The sequence below is a fragment of the Miniopterus schreibersii genome, assembly GCF_964146895.1.
Source record: "Miniopterus schreibersii genome assembly, chromosome: 10".
Classification (NCBI taxonomy): domain Eukaryota; kingdom Metazoa; phylum Chordata; class Mammalia; order Chiroptera; family Miniopteridae; genus Miniopterus; species Miniopterus schreibersii.
Genome location: NC_138110.1, coordinates 15,521,726 through 15,540,695, shown reverse-complemented (window position 1 = coordinate 15,540,695; position 18,970 = coordinate 15,521,726). Strand labels below are relative to the sequence as shown.

General features: G+C 44.4%; 1 protein-coding gene across 3 annotated transcripts in view; it reads left to right on the top strand.

The window, feature by feature from the left end:
- Positions 1 to 16,526, top strand: part of WDR7 (WD repeat domain 7) — a 271,518-nt gene extending 254,992 nt beyond the window's left edge. For all 3 annotated transcript variants that reach the window (XM_081150203.1, XM_081150201.1, XM_081150202.1), the window contains 2 exons: positions 8,228 to 8,332; positions 13,786 to 16,526. In XM_081150203.1, the coding sequence (XP_081006329.1) occupies positions 8,228 to 8,332; positions 13,786 to 13,989 (309 nt within the window). In that variant the 3' untranslated portion in view covers positions 13,990 to 16,526. The remainder of the gene's footprint in view (positions 1 to 8,227; positions 8,333 to 13,785) is intronic.
- Positions 16,527 to 18,970: the final 2,444 nt, after the last annotated feature.

The following is an 18,970-nucleotide window of genomic DNA, read 5'->3' as shown; positions in this document are numbered from 1 at the left end:
GGAACATACTCCGGCCCTCCCTCAAGAAAAGAAATTACAGAGATAAACAACTCATTCTCAACTGTCAAATCTCTGTTCAAAATCATCGTAAAATCGCCCAAGGGCGGCATCCGGACTGTGTGCGACACTGTGGGGACAATACAGCCGGTAAGAAAAGCCGCTCACTTCAGTCTAGAGTTTTAGGAGGATGTTTACCATCCTCATTTTGGTCGACACTTTTAGTTTCTGTATGTTGTGCCCTAAGTGAGAAAGAGCCAGGTCCCTAATTTTATAATTTTTCTTTACTCAAGTACTTATTTATGGTGTCTGTAGGTAGGTATTGCCTCTTTGGGGCACACACGAGCTAATGGGAGGGAGAAAACCTTCAGGTACCCAGGGCCAGGGAGAGAGAAGGAGAAGCAGACAGACACTGCTACTGAGAGAGACAGGGCCACCGTTACCCCTGGCCTGGGTCTCTGGGGTAACCAGCCCAAGCCATCTTCTTTCCCAGCTGACAAAGAAGAATGGGGCAGCTTCTCATCTTGAAGCCTGTGTTAAGGGGTTTAAACCGCTGGGGATGGGTCAAGGAAAAGAGTTTTTCTTCCCCTACCACTGTCACAGTGGGTCTGCAGGACCTCGGGGAGCATGAGCTCCCTTGGGAGACCAGACCTCCTCTGTGCCAGGGGAGACTGATGGATCAGGACAGCACCAGGGTGTAGAGGGAGGTTGAACCCTTCCAGGGACCCTCCACCAGGCCTCTCCTGAATTAGAAGCCACCTGCAGACCACCTGGGCTTAGGAGTCTAGGGGTCTATTCGGCTCCCTGGCACTGAGGACATCGAGGCAGACACTCCCCATGAGGCCCAGCTCCCCATAGCCCTTAACCTCAAGCACCACGAGGCATTACCCAGAATCACTCCTTGGCCAGGACAGTCATTTAGGAATATTGGTATATAATGTGCATGCATGGCAGTTATGTGAAAATCAAGTGTATGGAAGTTGAAGCCTGGCAGCTTAAAGCTCAGTGGTTTGTCGGGTTTTTCCTGGTGTTCTCTGCGGCAGCAGACTCTGGCGCCAGGCTGCCAGGGTCCTCGTCCAAACAGGCGACGCCACCTGCCTGTGCCTCAGTGTCCGCATCTGTAAAGTAGGGCTGGTGTAGTATCCTTCCGTCATGGAGTTGATGTTTCAGGATTAAGGTGTTTGTGTAAAGGTGCTTACAGTAGCAACTGGCACATAACACGTGCTCCAAGAGTTTCTTCTTCTCACGCTTTTTGGATTCCCTGGGGGCCTGGCACAGTAATGCACGCTGTGTACCTAGCGTATACTTTTAAATTTACTTCACGACAAAAGCTGTTTTGCAGCTGACCTTTGACAAACCCAGTTCTTTTTTGTTTTAAAGCATGATGTTATATGATTAAATTTTATCAGTGATGACAGTGGTGAGACAGAAACTGTTTTCTTAAGCACCCAAGTGATATGATGTACGTGCTGAGAACTGATAAACTGGAGAAGTAGGCAGATAAACAGAATAGGCCTGCGGGCAGCTGCTGGATGGGAGTGCACTTTTAAGTGAAAATAAGCTATCAGAATGCAAAGTTAGTTTGGATGACTTTGGGTAGGTTAGTAGGAGAGGATTGAGAGCAGGGATGGTAACCTGTGTTTTGTCAGTGGAGGCCTCAGGATTGCAATACAACCAAGACTGCCCACCGGGCTCCGGTGCCTAGACGTAACCAAGAGCGCTTTGACCGCCAGCCACCTGCATGCCAACTTCACCAGCTCTTCCTTCTCAAGTTCTCGTAAATTGCCTCCTTATAGTACCATTGACCACACTGCAGTTTTCTGATAAAATGGGCAGAATGCTGGCCTTCCTGCATGGTGTTACAGGAAAGTATAACAACATCCAGCTGCCTGTAGCCAGACTCAGGAAGTTTCAGTTTCTCATAGAAATTGCACGTGTTGAGACGTGGTTGAATAAGGTGGCCTTTAAGATATTGTGCAACTCTGAGGTGTCACGATTTTAAAGCTTGGAGAGAGTTTAAGGAAAAGCCACAGAAATTACTTAAAAGGTTGGAAAAGGAGACCCTGAAAGGAAAGGTTATAGTCTCTGAGTTGTTTTTTTAATCCTGAAAATAAAAATTAAGTAAAAAGGGGACATGTTGCTGTAACAGTACTCAAGTCTACAAAAGTGGTCTTCTAAGGTTGGTGGCCAGCTCTCCATCTCTGCTGTGGCCAGACAGGAGGAAGCAGGCTCACACCCTAACATCGGGGTTTAGATTTGATGTAATAAACATTTCAGGACAGCACCATTGTTAACACAGGAAAGGGTCCTCGGGGGAGGTTCTGGATTATTCTCTAGAGATATTTAAAAAATAAAAAGATTTTCATCCTTCTGACCTGCTTTAAGGCAACCTGTCCACTCACAGGGAAGACTAGGTGCCCTCTCAACATTCCTGCGGCATGTGCCCTTAGGCGCCCAGGCACACAGGGCTGCAGAAGGCGTGGTTCACGGTGATAATTAAATTTTACTTGAGCCATCTGATGATCCAAGGATGAGACTGTCTTTTCTTAAATGTCATTATCATCTACCTAAATTATTTATTGAATCTATAATTTGTTTCTTTGAGCAGATGAACCTTAAAGATATAAAAAATTGTCACAAATGGGTTGCTTCAGAGAAAAGAAGGGCGTCTTGAAAGTAATTAATTCTTAACTTTTCTACTCTTTTGGAATGCCCCCGCCCCGTTTTGGAGGAGTCTTCCCCTTGCCTAAGGAGCAGAGCTGTCCATCACAGGAACGTCTTTATCTCTCTGCCTTGAGAAGTTCCCTCTCTGCTGCCAGCCCTGAAATCAGTGGCCTCCTGTGCTGGGATGTCAGGAAGGCATGCAGATCAGACCTGTCCTTCCTCCTTGCCCACCCTCTTCTGACTGTGGCCGGATCTGTGAGACCCACTGTATGGTCGGTGCTTCAGGTGTACGCAGAGAGGGGCATGCCCTGCGCCCCACTTGGCATTGCCTATGACCCTGAAGAGGGGCACCCCGAGGAAGTTGGAGGCCCTTGAAGGTCCTTGGTGTTACCGCTGCTCCTGTCTTCGGGGCGCATCCTCACTTCCTAGGCACTCACTCCTCTGAGTGTCTGGCCTAGTTTCTGCCTCCACACAGGTGGACACTCATGAGGCTCGCCCTAAACTCCAGGCTCCTGCCACACTGTCACTCGTGAAAACACGTGTCCTCCACTGCCAGAGCCCGTTGGTGGGAAATGCCTCCACCCAGAGCACAATTGTAATTTTAGAAATTTCAGGTACTGTGTGCAGCCAACTAAGGACCTATTTTCATCTCAGCAGACATTTCAAACACCCCCTGCCCCCCAAATTGCAGCTGTCTGTCTTAATCCCAAACCAGACATGCCGCTCCTGAGAATGCCTGGGACCAAGACAGCCTCTTCCCTCAGCCCCTGGACCTTGGGACTCTGACGCTTCAGTCCAAGTTCTTTTATTTTTCACTTTATTTTAGCAAATGTTATGCAAAGTACATGGGTCAGTAGTTTAGAAATCTTTCCTTTATGATGTTATTTATGATGGCAAGATTTTTATCTACTTTTGGAAATGTTCACAGTTTATGTTGGGAGTAGGAAAGTGTTTTGTTTGGTTGGGTTTTTCCCCTCCCCTTTAAGAAAGTGATGAGACCTGCAAATAAATACACAACTTTCTCCTTGGTCTTGTTCCGTTTTTAAGTGGGTGTAATGGAGTCCTACTTTGGGGGTTTAATTGTGAAATGTGTCATTGGAAACAATATCAAGAACTCCAGGAAGAGACAGACATGTAAAGAGCAATTTTAAAGAGACTGTTCTAGGCAGTTACAGCTTTTATTGACGCTGACCAAATCGTCTTAGAAAGGCGTGTCTCTTCTCTGTACAGCAGGGTTAATTACATTTGCAGAGCACATTGGAAGTGCCTGTTGAAACTGTTGAGTAAGTGCAAGTACTGCCCATTATTGGCCCTGCTTCACAGTTCCTTTTCTTTCATTGGAAAAAAGGGGAGTGGGTGTTCAGCAATTCAACGCTCCGTCCCCTGCCAGGGATAATTGCTTGATTTCCTTTCATTGTTCATGGCACCTCTTGAATTAGATTAATTTCTTTATATTCCAGCTCTGTCTATTCAAGGCAGCAATTTCTTTGACTAAAAATATAACAAGACATGATACTCATTCGCCTCTAAAAAGTAGAACAAACCTCCCTTTATTTCAGAACCTGTTATTTTGGAAAACATTCTTTCCGGTTCAGCATTTCAGGCCCTGCCCCACCCATTGTGTTTGCCCATCACAAAACACAGGTTCGCTGTGGTCCCCACACCAGCTGCAGCTCTGATGCCAGAATAGAGGCTCCAGTCCGTTCAGGTGGTGCCTGCACAGAGCTCACAGGTCCAGAGAGTCCCACAAAGGCACTGGCAACATTTCCGTCACACTGAGGGCTGAAGCCCCTCTCGGCTGAGGCTGTAATGGACTCACCAGGGGCACAAACCGTTCAGAACAGCGAGCTTCCCTGAGCGACCATGAGTGGTCCTTGCTTTCTTCCAAGACAGCAGGCCTGCCTGTCACCAACAGGGCAGTCAGTGCTCAGTGGTGTTTCTCTGCGTTGCTCCCAAAGGGCCCTGTGGGGTACCTAGCCGTGTGGTATGGTGTGTGCGTGTGTGCACATGTGTTAATGTGTTGTGATCTAAAGCGTCAAGTAGACTTTACAGAAACTCACTAATGAACTCAGTATCTAACAGGATCTCAACCACAACAAAGGAGGACAAGACGGTGGTCAGTGAAATGAGTAGGAGCATTTATCAGCAAACACCGAGAATGAGCATAAATTTAGTTCTGAGCTTCCTGGCAGTAAAGCAAGCACGTGTTAAATTCTGTAATTACTGTTACATGATAAAAGAAAGCAACAAAATTGATCTGGAGAGATAAACATTTTCCTGGCAGAAAATTCTAAGATGAACTTAATTCACAGGATCTTCTATTAGACACAATGAGAAGTGTCTCCAACTGATACAGATGTTGTAAATACCAGTCCTCTGTAAAAGATGGAGACGTAACATGAAATATTTCATGAAAACTTTGTTGGAGGAGCCTGTATGTCTGGCTTCTGCCTTTACAACAGGGCTGGCTTAGCTAGTCTCAGAGAGCGGCACCTGACTGTGGCCAGTGTGCTGGTCCACCCCCGACCTGCTGGGTTCTCGCCAGCTCACTGCATCCTTCTTATTGTCTGAAGCACATTCTGGTTCTGCCCAAGGAGCGATGCTCATCTGAAGGAGGCGGGTTTAGCATTCTGTTTTGAGATGTGAGGGCCCAAACCCAGTCTTTCCCTGCACAGAGCTGGACATTGGGGGGCTTGCAAGAGGGCCAACTTTTCTTATGGGAGCTTTCAATCCGCTCACACTTTTAGATGCATACTGGGACCCCAGAGCATGGAAGAACTATTTGAACCAAATATTTTTAATGGAATGGTTTCATTAAATGCCACAAGGGATCAGGCAGGAAATAAGGGAGCCAGGCAGCAGGTGTCAGGTACGCAAGGCCCTCTTTTGTGTTAAGGCAGGGACTGGTGAAACGGCTGAGGGGCCACCTTCACTCATCTCTGACTGATGTCACCACGTGTGAACTATGACCCAGAACTGCCAGAGCTTCCAGTTTGGGGAGAAGCTAGAAATCTTGATCTTACACTGATATCTGGTAAATTAGAATACAGGCTCAGAAAACATTTTTTAAAAACATTATACAGGCCAAACCAAATACATCTACAGTCAGGTTTCAGCTAAGGGTCTTCAGTTTGCAGCCTCTGTTATAAAGTAAGACCTTACTAATCAGTTATCTTAACCATAAAATAGCCTCAGATTGGCCCAATAAAATTTCAGATTCTTAGCATAACTGAATCTTGATTTTTTTAAAAACAAAGCTGCTTTCCCAGTGAGTTCATTAAACTGACCTAGTAAGTGGGAATGGTCATTTTGTCCCTCTTAATTGGTTACATTTTCCCCATACCTACAATAATTTTCATTCTAATGTAGATGGTGTTGAGCTCGTTTCTTGCAATACTTCCTCAGCATGCTCACCCTGTTGCTTAATTAAGCACCACATTTGTGGGCTAGTACCATGGACAGTTACCACAGTCTGAAGTCTGCTTCTGGACCACCTAGAATGTTAGTGGGTGCTGATTCTGGGATCTATGATTAGAGATTTTTTTGGTGTGTTTTTCATTAAATGGTGTACTAGAGTAATTGAATTATGTGGTTGTTTACATTTGTCTGGTCATTTTTTCCAGTTTTATTGAGATTTAATTGACGTATAACATTGTATAGTTTTAAGGTGATGATTGGTACACTTACATGTTGCAAAACGATCACCCCCATAGCATTTAGTTAACACCTCCATCCCCGCACATAATCACCATTTCTTTTTTGCAGTGAGAACATTTTTTAAAAAAATGTCTTTATTGATCTCAGAGAGAGGAAGGGAGAGGGAGAGAGAGATAGAAACACCAATGATGAGAGAGTCGCTGATGGCTGCCTCCTGCATGCCCCCGACAGGGGATCGAGCCCGAAACCCGGGCATGTGCCCTGACCAGAAATTGAACTGCGATCTCCTGGATCCTAGGTCGATGCTCAACCGCTGAGCCACGCCGGCCGGGCTGCAGTGAGAACATTTAGGATCCACTTTCTTAGCACCCTTCAAGTCTATGTGTCTGGTTATCTTCCAGTAAGGAGAGGGTAACACAGATATTGGTAGTACTTACTGAAGTCTTGTCTGCGCCGTGCACTGCGCAGAGTGCTGTAGCTATAGTCACTCATGTAATTTTCACAAAGCTCTTTGAAGCAGGTATTAGCAATATCACTATCATCATCATTCCTACTTTATAGACGTGGTACTCTGAGGTTAATTGACCTAAAGAACTTGTCCACGGTCTCACAGTCAGTATGTTGTGGAGCCCAGATTCAGCCAGGTGGTCTGACTCAGAGCACTGTTCCCTGCCAGCCCAAAGCCCAGGGCGGGAACAGTGCAGTAGTTCTCTGTTGAAAAACAGGCATTATTTTGGATCCCACGGTGCCTTGAAAGCCTAATGACAGTAAAGAACAGAATCCAAAGAGCACTGAGGCACGTCCTTGTATTCCCCCTCCCAACCTCCCTTCCTTCCACCTTGTAATCATTCAGAAATGAATTACGAGAAGAGTCTCACCAAAATTTACAATATGGATGGGACTGAATCACACGATGAGCCCGACGCTTCCACCGAGATTCAAGGTTCACAATTCTTCAGCCAATGGACACAAACCTTCCTGGTATTGTCTTGGTTTAAGGGGACACATTTCCCCATTTTTTCTAGACAAAAGGAGGAGACCAACATATAGCTTGTGAACAGGCTGAATATTGCTTAATTTAGTAGAGGTATGGTCTTTAATAGTTGAGTGTAGGGACATTAATACAATATTAATATACTAATTTTCTTAGTATCTCAGTGTTTTCAGGAACTATTAATATCATTAAATTTTAGTATAATTTTTTGTTAGTGAAGACTTTTTATCAAAAACCTAGCCTAAAATACAACTTCCTTTTTTTATTCATGGTTAAATCAATGGGAGCTATTTGGCAAAGGTTCAGAATTGTCCCTGTTAACTTGTTTTTAATAGTATTTGATTTATATGTGTGGTCAGACCTACAACACGTGCCTGTATGTCTGTTTACTAATTGCTGCCATATGCATTTGAACACAGTGTTATTGGTGGGAAATGAAGCATAAAACATGAAAAATATATGATTATTAAGGGGTTGAAATTATAGTTTTTAACTCCTTCCAGGGCAGGGACTTTATGGTGTAGCTTTGATAGTCTTTTATTACAGATGAGTGAGGTCCCTGGATAGATTTGGTGACTGGTTTCTTATCTTCCTAATTAATCATAAAATTCTTCCCTCTAATGGACATAAATGAATTAGCATACCTGTCTTTCAGTCAATCTGTGCTTTTCCTTGGACTCACGCTGTCTTCCCAACTCAGAGACAGGTAGACTACTCAGAACAAGATTGAAACCCTTGAAGAGACCAGTGAGAGAACTTACTTGCTTTTCTGATTTCTCTAACCTGATTTTGTAGATAAAGCATGTAGCAGCATGTAATATCCATGATATAATTGTTCAAAACGGAATTCATTTGCGTGTGTGTGTCATAGTTCTGTGGAATGCCTACAGTTAATGACTCTGAATTTTATTTTAGACAATCCACGGACACAAGGGCCCGATCACTGCGGTGGCCTTTGCTCCTGATGGACGCTACCTTGCCACCTACTCGAACACTGACAGCCACATTTCCTTCTGGCAGGTAAGCACAGATGCCACAGGGTCCTGAAGCGTGTGGCATGATCTGCTGGGAAAGGCTTCCTGTTGTAGCTGCCAGCCCTCCCTCCCTTCTTCAGCCAGTATCAAGTATTGATTGCTTGCTGAGTCTGTGCCAGATGTTAGCATGCGGGGTACACTGAGGGTGCATTTAGCAACCTGGAAAGAAGGGTTCTGCTCTCACAGAGCTCAGTGTCAGGGAAGCACAGGTAACTAAGCAATCAGTGACAGTACAGAGGGAACCTGAGACCAGGCTGTGGGGTGGCTTCACGAGGAAGCGACGTCTGACTGGGACCTGCGGATGCTGAGGAGGGGTGGGGAGGAGTGGGGGGAGGTAAGCAGGGCGAGGTGTGTGAGAGCCTGGCCTGGAAGAACCGGCCAGAAGCCACGCTCAGGCTGCTGATACAAGGCATCCAGGCAGCTCTAAAGGGCCTGGGATACGGGGAGAGGCAACCTTGTGTTAACGTCATGTCCTGTTTATATTCTCTTTTCTGTGTGCATTCGGAATTCCCACACCGTACTCTTCATTCCCAGGCTAGCCAAACATTTTTAAAAGCAAAGCATCATTGACTGGCATGAGAATGCCTATGTTTAATTCTGATTCAAATGAATATTAACTTTGAACAAATAATTTTTATAGTAAAACTTGTTTCACCACCAGTGATTAATCTCTCTCCAGTCTTCTTTTTAAGTACGTTACTCTGGTAATTACAAAAAGTCAGACATTATCAACTCCCCTGCCAAAAAAAGTGAATTTAAAATTTTGTTTGTTACCTTTACTTCCCTAACATGCAAGCATGCTTTATGAGATTCAGTTTAATGCTTTGAAAGCTAAAAGAAAGACACAAAAGTTTAAACAAGACTAGTATAGCTTGATAATGGTTTTTTAAAATGTAAACCAGGTACAATAAATTGCTTGATGAACAGCATTCTGTTAAAGCTCGACAACATCCAAACCTGTCTCAGACCTTCTCTGACTCTTCCTCTTAGTTTGCCGGTTTATTAGCTCATTACCCTTCCTTCCAGAATGTAACCCCAGCCTCCCGATTGGCTCCTATTAGATGGCTCCTGAGGGCTCCCGCCCCCTCTCCATTTGTCCTGGTGGGAAACCACAGGGCTCCTACTCTATGCTGCTGAGACCCTACACCCCAAGTCCATTACGGGCCCATAAACTGGGCTCTTGCAACAATGGTTCTTTAAAGAGTTTTCCTACCAGTTGTTTTTCCTACTCATGCCTAACACAGTGGTCTCTTCTACCAGCTGTACTTTGATACAAATTTTTTCTTATTTCCCGTTCTCTTGAGATCCGGGCGAAGTGTTTACGTAAAACTCCATTCATTCAGCATTTATTGGGTGTGTAAGTGCAAGGTCGGGCCTCTGCTGTAGGGACACTGAGTCAGCACATCACAGGTCCCTGGCCAAGGAGCTGATGTTCTGTCCATGCTTTCTTCTTTGGCAAAAACAAAAACACTCCTTTTTTTGGTCCAACTTTACTTCCCCCCAAAATATAATTTCTTACGTAGAGGAATTTGAAACTTCCCAGTAGTTTCCTGAGTTTCTGTGTGGTAAGACTTTTCCCCCTCATCTAGATGTTCAGGGCTCTGCTGGGGTTTGTCCATCCCTTCCTTGAGTATTTTTCTGTTTTTGTCAGAGTTTCTGCCCAGCTCATTGATGGGATTATGGTCAGCATCCTTTCTCGCCCTGGAGATTGAGACCATCCAATGGATGCTATCTTTCTGAGCTATCTTTCCGTCCCCCAGTTCTCTTCAGGCTCTTCAGTGTATCTGGGCTCTGCCGATACACTGAAGCCCGTGCCCGTGCGTGGGGCCTTGTCCATGCTCTCGTCCACTGCAGGGGCTGCCTCGTGTGTCCGCACACGCGGGCCTTCCGTGGACGCGGCACCAGAGCAACTCAGGCAACCCCCAAGTTAGAATTTAACCCAACGTTAGAATTTAAAATGCAGCCCTTCTCACATGCTTAAATTATATCCAGATTGGCCCTGAAATTTAAGTGGAAAGCACAGAAACATTTCAGATTTATCAAGAAAATACCATAAAACCTCTTTAGAAGTATAGTGAGCTTTTCTTTGAATTAAAGAGAGTCCAGAAAGCTGTGTTGGATCTGCCACTGCTCCCCAAATGGACTTGCTGATTTATTTAGATACATATTGTTTAGTTCTAATGATGTATGATAACACTTTTATATGATTCCAGTAAATGTACTGTAATATATTTTGAAAACTTAACAAAGTCTTATTAATAGAGAACCTTACAGAAGCCATCAGCTATTAAAATCTTTGCTGAGAAATGAGTGTTAATGAGAAGTATTGGTTAGATAATTACTCAAGTGAGACTTAGTAAAAGGCTGTGTGCGGCATTAGTTACACTGAGAACAGCAGTAAAACACTTGCTGTTTTGATGAATTACATCTGTATGTGTTTCTATGTGTTCAGAAAATAAGCTTCACAGAACTGGTTTTGTGAAGCATTCTTTTTAAAGGGAAGGAAAAAGCCAAAGTTACAGTTTAGTTAGTTTGCATATCCAGCCATTGAACTATGTAATTTGGTAATCTTTTAATTCCTTTGACTCTCCAACAATGTGTTTCTATAATTTGAATATTTCACCTCACTGTTTCCATTGATATTTGATCAAGGGGAGTTTAGTAATGAGATGCAACCATAATTCTCTCATCTAAATGTTAACACTACTCTCTAACAAATAAGTATCCTCTTCATAAATGCTAATGATAAATTAGATGGATATGGGCTTCATTTATTTTTATTTGTTCCATCATACAGTAGAATATGCTCCCGCCATTTAAAACAGATGATGCAACGTGTAGTCATTCGCATGAAAAGATCGCCCTCAGCATTCTGTGGAATGAAAAGAGCAGATTGGGACGCTGCATTTTCACATGAGCCTGTTTATGAAAAGTTCCTTAAACTGGCTTCTCCTTATGTGTATGGAAGGTCTGGAGGGTGTTTACCAAATCGTTAGTGATTATCTCGGCAGTGAGATTTCAAGGGATTTTTGCTTTCTTTTCTATACTTCTCTTTCTTATTTGACTTTTCCACAATGAGTATTTATCTTTGTAATCAAGAAAAAATTTAATGTTACCAAATATTACAACTCCAGGTCATTCTCATTCATTCAAGGCTCAAGTTGCCCTCACTTCAGCATAATTTATACCAGTTGGTGGTCAAAATAACATTAATATTGAGTAACAAAGTGGGTAGTTGTTCTGGTGAGAATTCTTTGACTGAGTTCATTGGAAAAAGTAATACTCACTTATGACTTCAGAGTCATCTCTGATTTGAAGAGGTCGTGAGGAAAGGACGGTCTGAGGAGCAAGAAAGTACAGTTAACACGAAGGTCTTCATCATTCCAGCAGTTTGCAGCAATAGCTACGGACCTTATAGAATCTGGCATAGTCCTGTTCAGAGGCAGGAAGGCTGCTTGACATACCAAAGGCACTTGCCAGTCACTTGAGGGATGGCTCAGCTCATGCGGGGAACCCAGATATAATAATGAACTTATAAAAAATTTTCCATCCTAAAATTCCAATAAGGTATTCTCTCCCTGTCCCCCTTTAGCCCTCAACCCATTTCTTATACTTGCTTAAATTTGAAAAGAAATTTAAAAGTAAGGAATTGCCTGAGCATATTGCGTACCCTGAGCATTTGAAGCCACCAGCAGAAATCAAGCTTCATACATATTTTCATAGGAAATCCATAAAAAATAAAAAATACTTTGTGGTTACTTATCAACTGAGAAATGAGATTTTTAAATGCACAGTATGCCTGTTGATGCCAGGTCATTTTAACCAGCAATTTTCTGGATCATTTGGGTATGATCTGTAAGAGAACTGAACTATTGTGTGCTGTTAGTTTTTGTACAAGTGAGAACTATAAAATGAAGCTCACCATCGTTATTTATGTTGAAACTCTTTGGGAAACTCCAGAAAGCAATGAGGCATTAATTTTTGTCCTTTGTGGAGTTCGGGGGAAGAAGGGATGACAGTAAGGTGCTGCCCGGCTCTGAGTGGAGACTGAACTTTAACAGAAAGAGTTAATGATAACCATGCATTTGGTTTTAAAATGTGACCTCGTACACTAGTGATTTTTTTCACCTCTGTGTTGTGTTCGGCACTATTATTAATGCAGTAAAATCAGTAACATTAGTCATCTTAAAAGGGTTATTACTCAAGATGATTTAAATTGTGAAAATGTCAGTGGAGCCTGCACGCATCCTGCTAGAGACGCCGTGATTTACGCCCCTGACACCGTCCTGCTGCCGGGCCGGGCCGGGGAGGGAAGGGCCTGCGCGCCGCCTGATCCACATGCAGAGCGTCAGCCAGCAGCGACCTGTGTCCGAGGCTCTGCCAGGCCCGTGTCCCCGTCCGTGTACACTGGGTCACACAATCTGCGTGCTTCACGCACATCCCCAAATCTCACACGCCTAGACCAAGGTTAGATGTGCGAGAAATTAGTGCAAAGAAAAACGTTATTTCCAAGACCTCTTTCCTGATTCCCAGCATGGCTTCCATGTCATTTCTGTTGGGAAACGTTAAGTAACAGTATTCGGAGTCTACAGGGCTCATCAGACTCAGTCGCTCGGACAGCAGTTTACTGAGACGACAGCCGTTCGATGAATGTCCAGTTGTTCAGGAGCCGTGATTTCCATGTTGTTTTTCACTTATGTGAATGGAGTAAAAGAACATAAAATTAAAATCAAGTCCAGAAAAGCTGCCAAAAAGCAGAAATCACCAACTAATAAAAGCTATTTCCAGTAAGGCGTTGAAGGAGACTCTTCAGCACAGCAGCAGGACAGTGAGCCACAGGTAGTGCGCTGAGAGGTAGCTGATTCCTGTTTCCCCTCAAAATAAACTAGAGCTTTCTAGAAACTGACTTTTTAAACGGCAGGCGAGGAGGGCAGGGGTTAGGGGGTGGGGGTAGGGGTCAGGGAGGGGGTTACATTCTGAGCTTTACCCAGTAATCTCTCGCTCTGTCTACTGCTTAACTTTGCTTCATTTTCTTGAACTCACTGTAAGTCCCCAAGCTTGCCTTTGAGGACTCACCCTTCAGCACTGTTAACACAAAGGTCTTAAGAAAAAGGTGGAAAAGACCCATAATTTCCAAACAGTGTCTGATTGAGCCGTTTTATTAACAAGTACAACGTAGCTTCCTTCTTAAAGATGAGACTCCCTGAGGTCAGGTTCTCCCCACAAAGTAAAATTTCTCTGGATTTGTGCTTTTACTGTAACAGCGTCGGGACAATTTCACACGCACTGAAAGGACCCGTCAGAGGTTCAGAGTGAGCTCTAGGTGATCGTGAGCAGCTGTGGAGGAGGGGACCGCGAGTGTGTCACTAGACCGCCGTGCGGCAGGGAAGGGAAGCGAGCCTGTATGACGCCTGTGCTCTGTGTCCCCGTGTCCCCCAGATGAACACCTCGCTGCTGGGAAGCATCGGCATGCTGAACTCGGCCCCGCAGCTGCGCTGCATCAAAACCTACCAGGTGCCCCCGGTGCAGCCGGCCTCCCCGGGCCCCCACAGCGCCCTCCGGCTGGCCCGGCTCATCTGGACGTCCAACCGCAACATCATCCTGATGGCCCACGACGGCAAGGAGCACCGCTTCATGGTCTGAGGGGCACGTGCCCTGAACTGCATCTCGTGCTTTCAGTTCTCTAAGCCGAGATTCCTCTGTCCTTAGGCTGGGGCCCTCCTCAGTGCTGCCCACCAGGGGCAGCCAGGGCACGGCCAGGTCTGTAACTTCTGCATGGTCTGGGGCACTCGCCTGCTCGGGCCACCCACTGACCCAGAGGCATGCACACACCGCTTTGCTGGATGTCTCCCTGCCCGAGGGGGGAGGCGGCGGTCCCCGGGCGCCCCTGTGCTGGGTGCCCCGCAGCCCGAGAGTCCGCGGACACTGTGATGCCGCTCGCCAGGCCAGCATCCCCTCGAGCGCACCCCTTCCCAAGGGCCGCTGGAGCCCATCATTCCGACACTGGGCTTTGAGGTACTGCGGCAGTCCTAGTCTTCAAAATTATTTTCCTTTGATTTCTTAAAACATACTATTGTTTACCAAAAAAATTCTGAGTTTACATAGGGTTTTTTTCCTTCAGCTGATTGTTAGGAAATTGCTCAATCCGATTTCCTAGGGTTTAGCCACTATCTTCCTTATTAATACCTAACCTATTTGAGATTAATGGGAAAATATACCAAAAAAAATTTTGTTTTCCTTTTGGGGAATACAGTTTTCCAGACACCTAGGCTCCTAAACTGCTCATATCCTGCTTAAGCAATGGTGTGTTTAGTAGTTTAAAATAAAATCTTCTCAGCTAATTAATTAATATAATTACCCAGACGCTGTAACTAATCTCTTAAACAGACTTTTATAATAAAGAACCAGGTTTGGAAGCATAACATATACCTAAAAAGAGGACACCTGTGTCTGTGGCTACAGATCCGTTAAAGCCAGAGCTCCCCTTCCAGAAACTTCACAGACCTGCAGTTCCCACGCGTGGGACTTAGGTCAGTTACCACGTAATAGTTATTATAATTCAGCCTTTAAACCACTGCTGATCAACTAAAGGAAACTAAGTCAGCATTTCTTTTAAACAAGTGTCCTAGAAAGTTAGTAACAGTGGCACAGGCATCTGGGAGTCCGTATGAACACGGAGGCTCGGTCTGCGCAAACATTGCAGCAAGAGCTCCTCACGCTGAAGTCGGCTGAACTAGGTCAGATGCTGCTGGTTCTTGCTCATAGTGATGGGGAAAAACCCATAAAATAATATTTTGTATGAATTGCTCTTGACAAACCTTGATCTGTATATAGTTGGGGATTTGGTTGGTTGGTTGGTTGGTTGGTTACTTGGGTAAAATGGTTTATTAATGAAACATAGAAAATGATATATGAAATTCAGAGAAAATGTGTGAAGTTTACAGAGGAGCCAACTAATAATGGGAGCATTTAACTTCCAAGGCGTAGGTGTCAGGGTTCATGTAATTATACAGGAGTAAGGTCACAGTCCAGGCACAAATACATCTGCCATTTTATTGAAACCGAGTTTTAAAGACCATGTTAGGAAACTAAGACCACTAGCGTATCTCCTTCCTGCAGATGTGAGATGTGTGACTGCCGCTGATTGAAACCTGCACTACTCCTTGGTTGTAGACTTTGGGGGTTCTTTCAAAAGTGAATTTATGAAGCATGCATGTACATTGTATTTATAAAGATTATATATGTAGTTTCCAGGAAGAAACAAAGAACTATACAGTGTAGACTTTATTGGTTTGCCAAACATGCTGTTGTGTTCGATGGAGATAGAGAGACCTGAGTTAAACAGAAGGTGTACTTGGTTTTCCCGGAGGCTCCCGAGTCTTCTCAGACCCAGCACCTGTTTCCTGTAGGAACTTCAATGGGGATTAATTTATTCTGGACTCCACAGCTGTTTGGGGATGATGGAGTGGACATATACTTTAGAGATTTTTTAAAACAAAATGTACAGTGCATCCGGAGAAAGGGGTGAGGCTGCTAGGCAGGCCCCACACGTGCACACATGGGTGGCACACACCATGAGATTTAGAACAACATGTGAGGCCCACAGGAGCCAAACACCTGGGCAGTGGGCTTGGCCAGCCTGTCACACACTCTGCACGGACAGACAAGTTATTGGCCAGTAGACTGTTCCGATTATAGAACTCTGGGGTGGGTGATGTCTGACGGTTAGACAGATATCTCTAACTGCTGAACTAATATTTGCATTCTTGTTAACACAAATCCTTCCTTGGCTACTTTGACAACCATAGCCCAACCTCCATCACAGCTTAGATTTCTCAGCACTGAGGCAAACTTCGAATTGTCATTCCAGTGTATGCTTTTAGTGTCTTATAATTTTATTGGCACTGCATTTGGACCTGTCCTTGTAAATGTAGAGGCATATGTGGCTTCGTTGATAATTTATAAGCAAAGATGACGTGACGCAACACCTGTATGAAAAAGTAATTATTGGACCCACTGTGTCCAGCCAGCAAACTAAAGTGTCTGCCTCGCAAGACGTTTCTTGATGACTCCACTTAATAGATTCTATATGTGCTAGATGTTCCTCTGTACATATGTGTGTTAAATAAAGCTGAATTGTACTGAAGATTGTTTTTCCCATTAAAACCATTATTCACTCAAACATTCTCAATTGAAATCCATATACTTTCTCCCCCTGCCACTCCCTTTGGTACCAAATTAAGCCTTCTGTTTCCATCTAATTATTCCTTTCCCTGGAGAGCTGGCTTTGGGAAAGGCAAACTTGTTCACAAAGGGCAGTAGAACAGCAGCAAAGGAAGTCCCTGCCCCACAGTGCCCAAGGGTGAGCGCCGAGAAACACCCCTCCCAGAAACTCAACAGCACCCTCTGTGGTTTGGGCAAGGGAATTGCATGCATGTTGCTTTATCTCCATCCTAAGTTGCTCCTAAATGGACTGTTAATTGTACCAAGTGCTATCTTGTCGGAAGTGAGGACATGGGTTGGCGCCCCCCTCCCCCGGGTGGGGGCTGGGCTGTGATCATGAAATTCATTTCATTCAGTGCTCGTTTGGAGTTGAATTTGAATCCCTGAAGTAAAGGGTGGAATTAGTTTTCAAAAAAGCAAGAGTAACAAAAGAGGTCATTATGGCTCACAGAGGATTATACGTGTAAGTAGTGAATGTACTTCTTTAATTTTCAGAAAATATAGAACATCTTGAAGTGAGTCAGTCATCATGTAGCCGTATAATGTTTAAGAAATAGACATTAAAGGAGTAGACAGCAGTGTCTTTGGCCCAATTCAAACGCCCCGTGTCCCTCCCAGGAATTGTGTTAGCATCTCCCGATGACTTAAACGTACCCTTACAGGGAAAGCGGGGCAGCACCAGCCTCATATGATTGGTGATCACATAAACCGGTCAAATGACGAAAGGGCATGACATTAATAGGAAGGTAAAGCCAAGCCGAGCTGGGTGAACTTTCACCTTTCACCCCTCGGCTGACTGACAGAGCCGAGTGTTGAAGAAAATCAATACTTTGGAGCCAGGAGGGAGATATTTCCAACCTCTAACTAGAGAATGTATTTTGACAAGGCCAAGATAATCCAAGCTGCACAGGAGAAAGAGAAAAGAAGACTCATTTTTAAAGCCTGACACTTCAAGGTGTTTTTGTCCAGTTGGTTTAGAGACTGTCAATACATACAAATACCAAAGGTCAAGAAGAAAAGCCAGAAGAATTTCAAAAATTAGATGTTCAGTTCTTTCTGCTGTTTACAAAGTAAAAAGACCGCAGGGAGGCTTGTGCTGGTAATTGTCGCTTAAAGGCGCCGAGCTCACGACCTAAAATTTCATAGAGGCAGCACTGTGAGTGGTGGAGCTGCAAAGGCAGTTAGGCTGCTTGTTCCTGTGCATTTTTTTCTTGGTTACATCATTTTGTGCTAACATCTCAGAATCTGGCTTTTTGATTCTTGTTGGCAAATCTTAGACCCTCCACATTTGATTCAATCCTTTGCATGAGAAGGTTCATGTATCCTCAGAACTTGAATTGTTTCTAGTTTTCCAAGTCCCTTTAAACAAATGACTTACGAAAGCACCCTCCTTAGTGCTTCTCTGAGTGAGAGGCCTGTGCCTCTCTAGGGAACAGGTAAGCGATTCACTTCACTCTTGCCAGCAAGATCGCACCCATTCATCCTGCCGAGTCACCTCCGTCAAAGGGATACAGATTCTTTCCTTTTCTACAGATAAGAAGACAGTCGAGTGGTGCCCACACCGTCCAGCCAAGCTCAGAGGAGAAAGGAATCCTGAGTGGGCAGAGTAGCTAAAGGAACCTCTGTTGCCCTAGCCAGTTTGGCTAAGTGTTTAGAGCATCGACCGGTAGGCTGAGGGTCCCGGGTTCGATTCCAGCCAACAGCACATACCTTGGTTGCAGGCTCTGGCCCCTGGGCTGCATACGGGAGGCAACCAATCAATGTGTCTCTTTCACATCGATGTTTCTCTCTCTGTGTCTCTCTCTCCCTTCAACTCTCTTTGAAAAGCAATGGAAAAAATGTTCTCCGATGAGAATTAAAAAAATAATAGTAATGAAGGAACCTATGTTTTCTCCTGGACTTGCATCATTAGGCTTACTGTGAACATATGCTAGTCATATGATGATTAAAATAACAGTGAAAATACAGTCTTCATTTGTATACCCTCTTTCTCATGAGAAAATTCCCCTCTACTGTATTCTGAGAAGACAGATCTGGCTGGAGAGTTTTAGTTTTAGTTTTTGCAAATGGAAAACACAGCGAGCCAAGAATCCTCAATATTCTGCAATTTCGCAGAGAAGGCCAGAAGTGCCGCGCATCAGTGAGGTTGTGCCTGCAAAAGGCTGGCAAGAGCGGTACATAGTAAGCAAATAAATGTGACCTAATAGTTTCCGTAGACATTTAGGCACCCTCATTGAGCACAGATAAACGAGCATAAATTACCTGTGTTCTTTGGGAAACGTTGTTGGATTATTGCATTGTTGTGCTTTTATGTAGACTCCAGTATAGGTCTGGACATCTTACCCAAAGGGGAGTCTCTGGTTCCACCTGAATTCACCAGCTCCTCACTACGTCATTATGT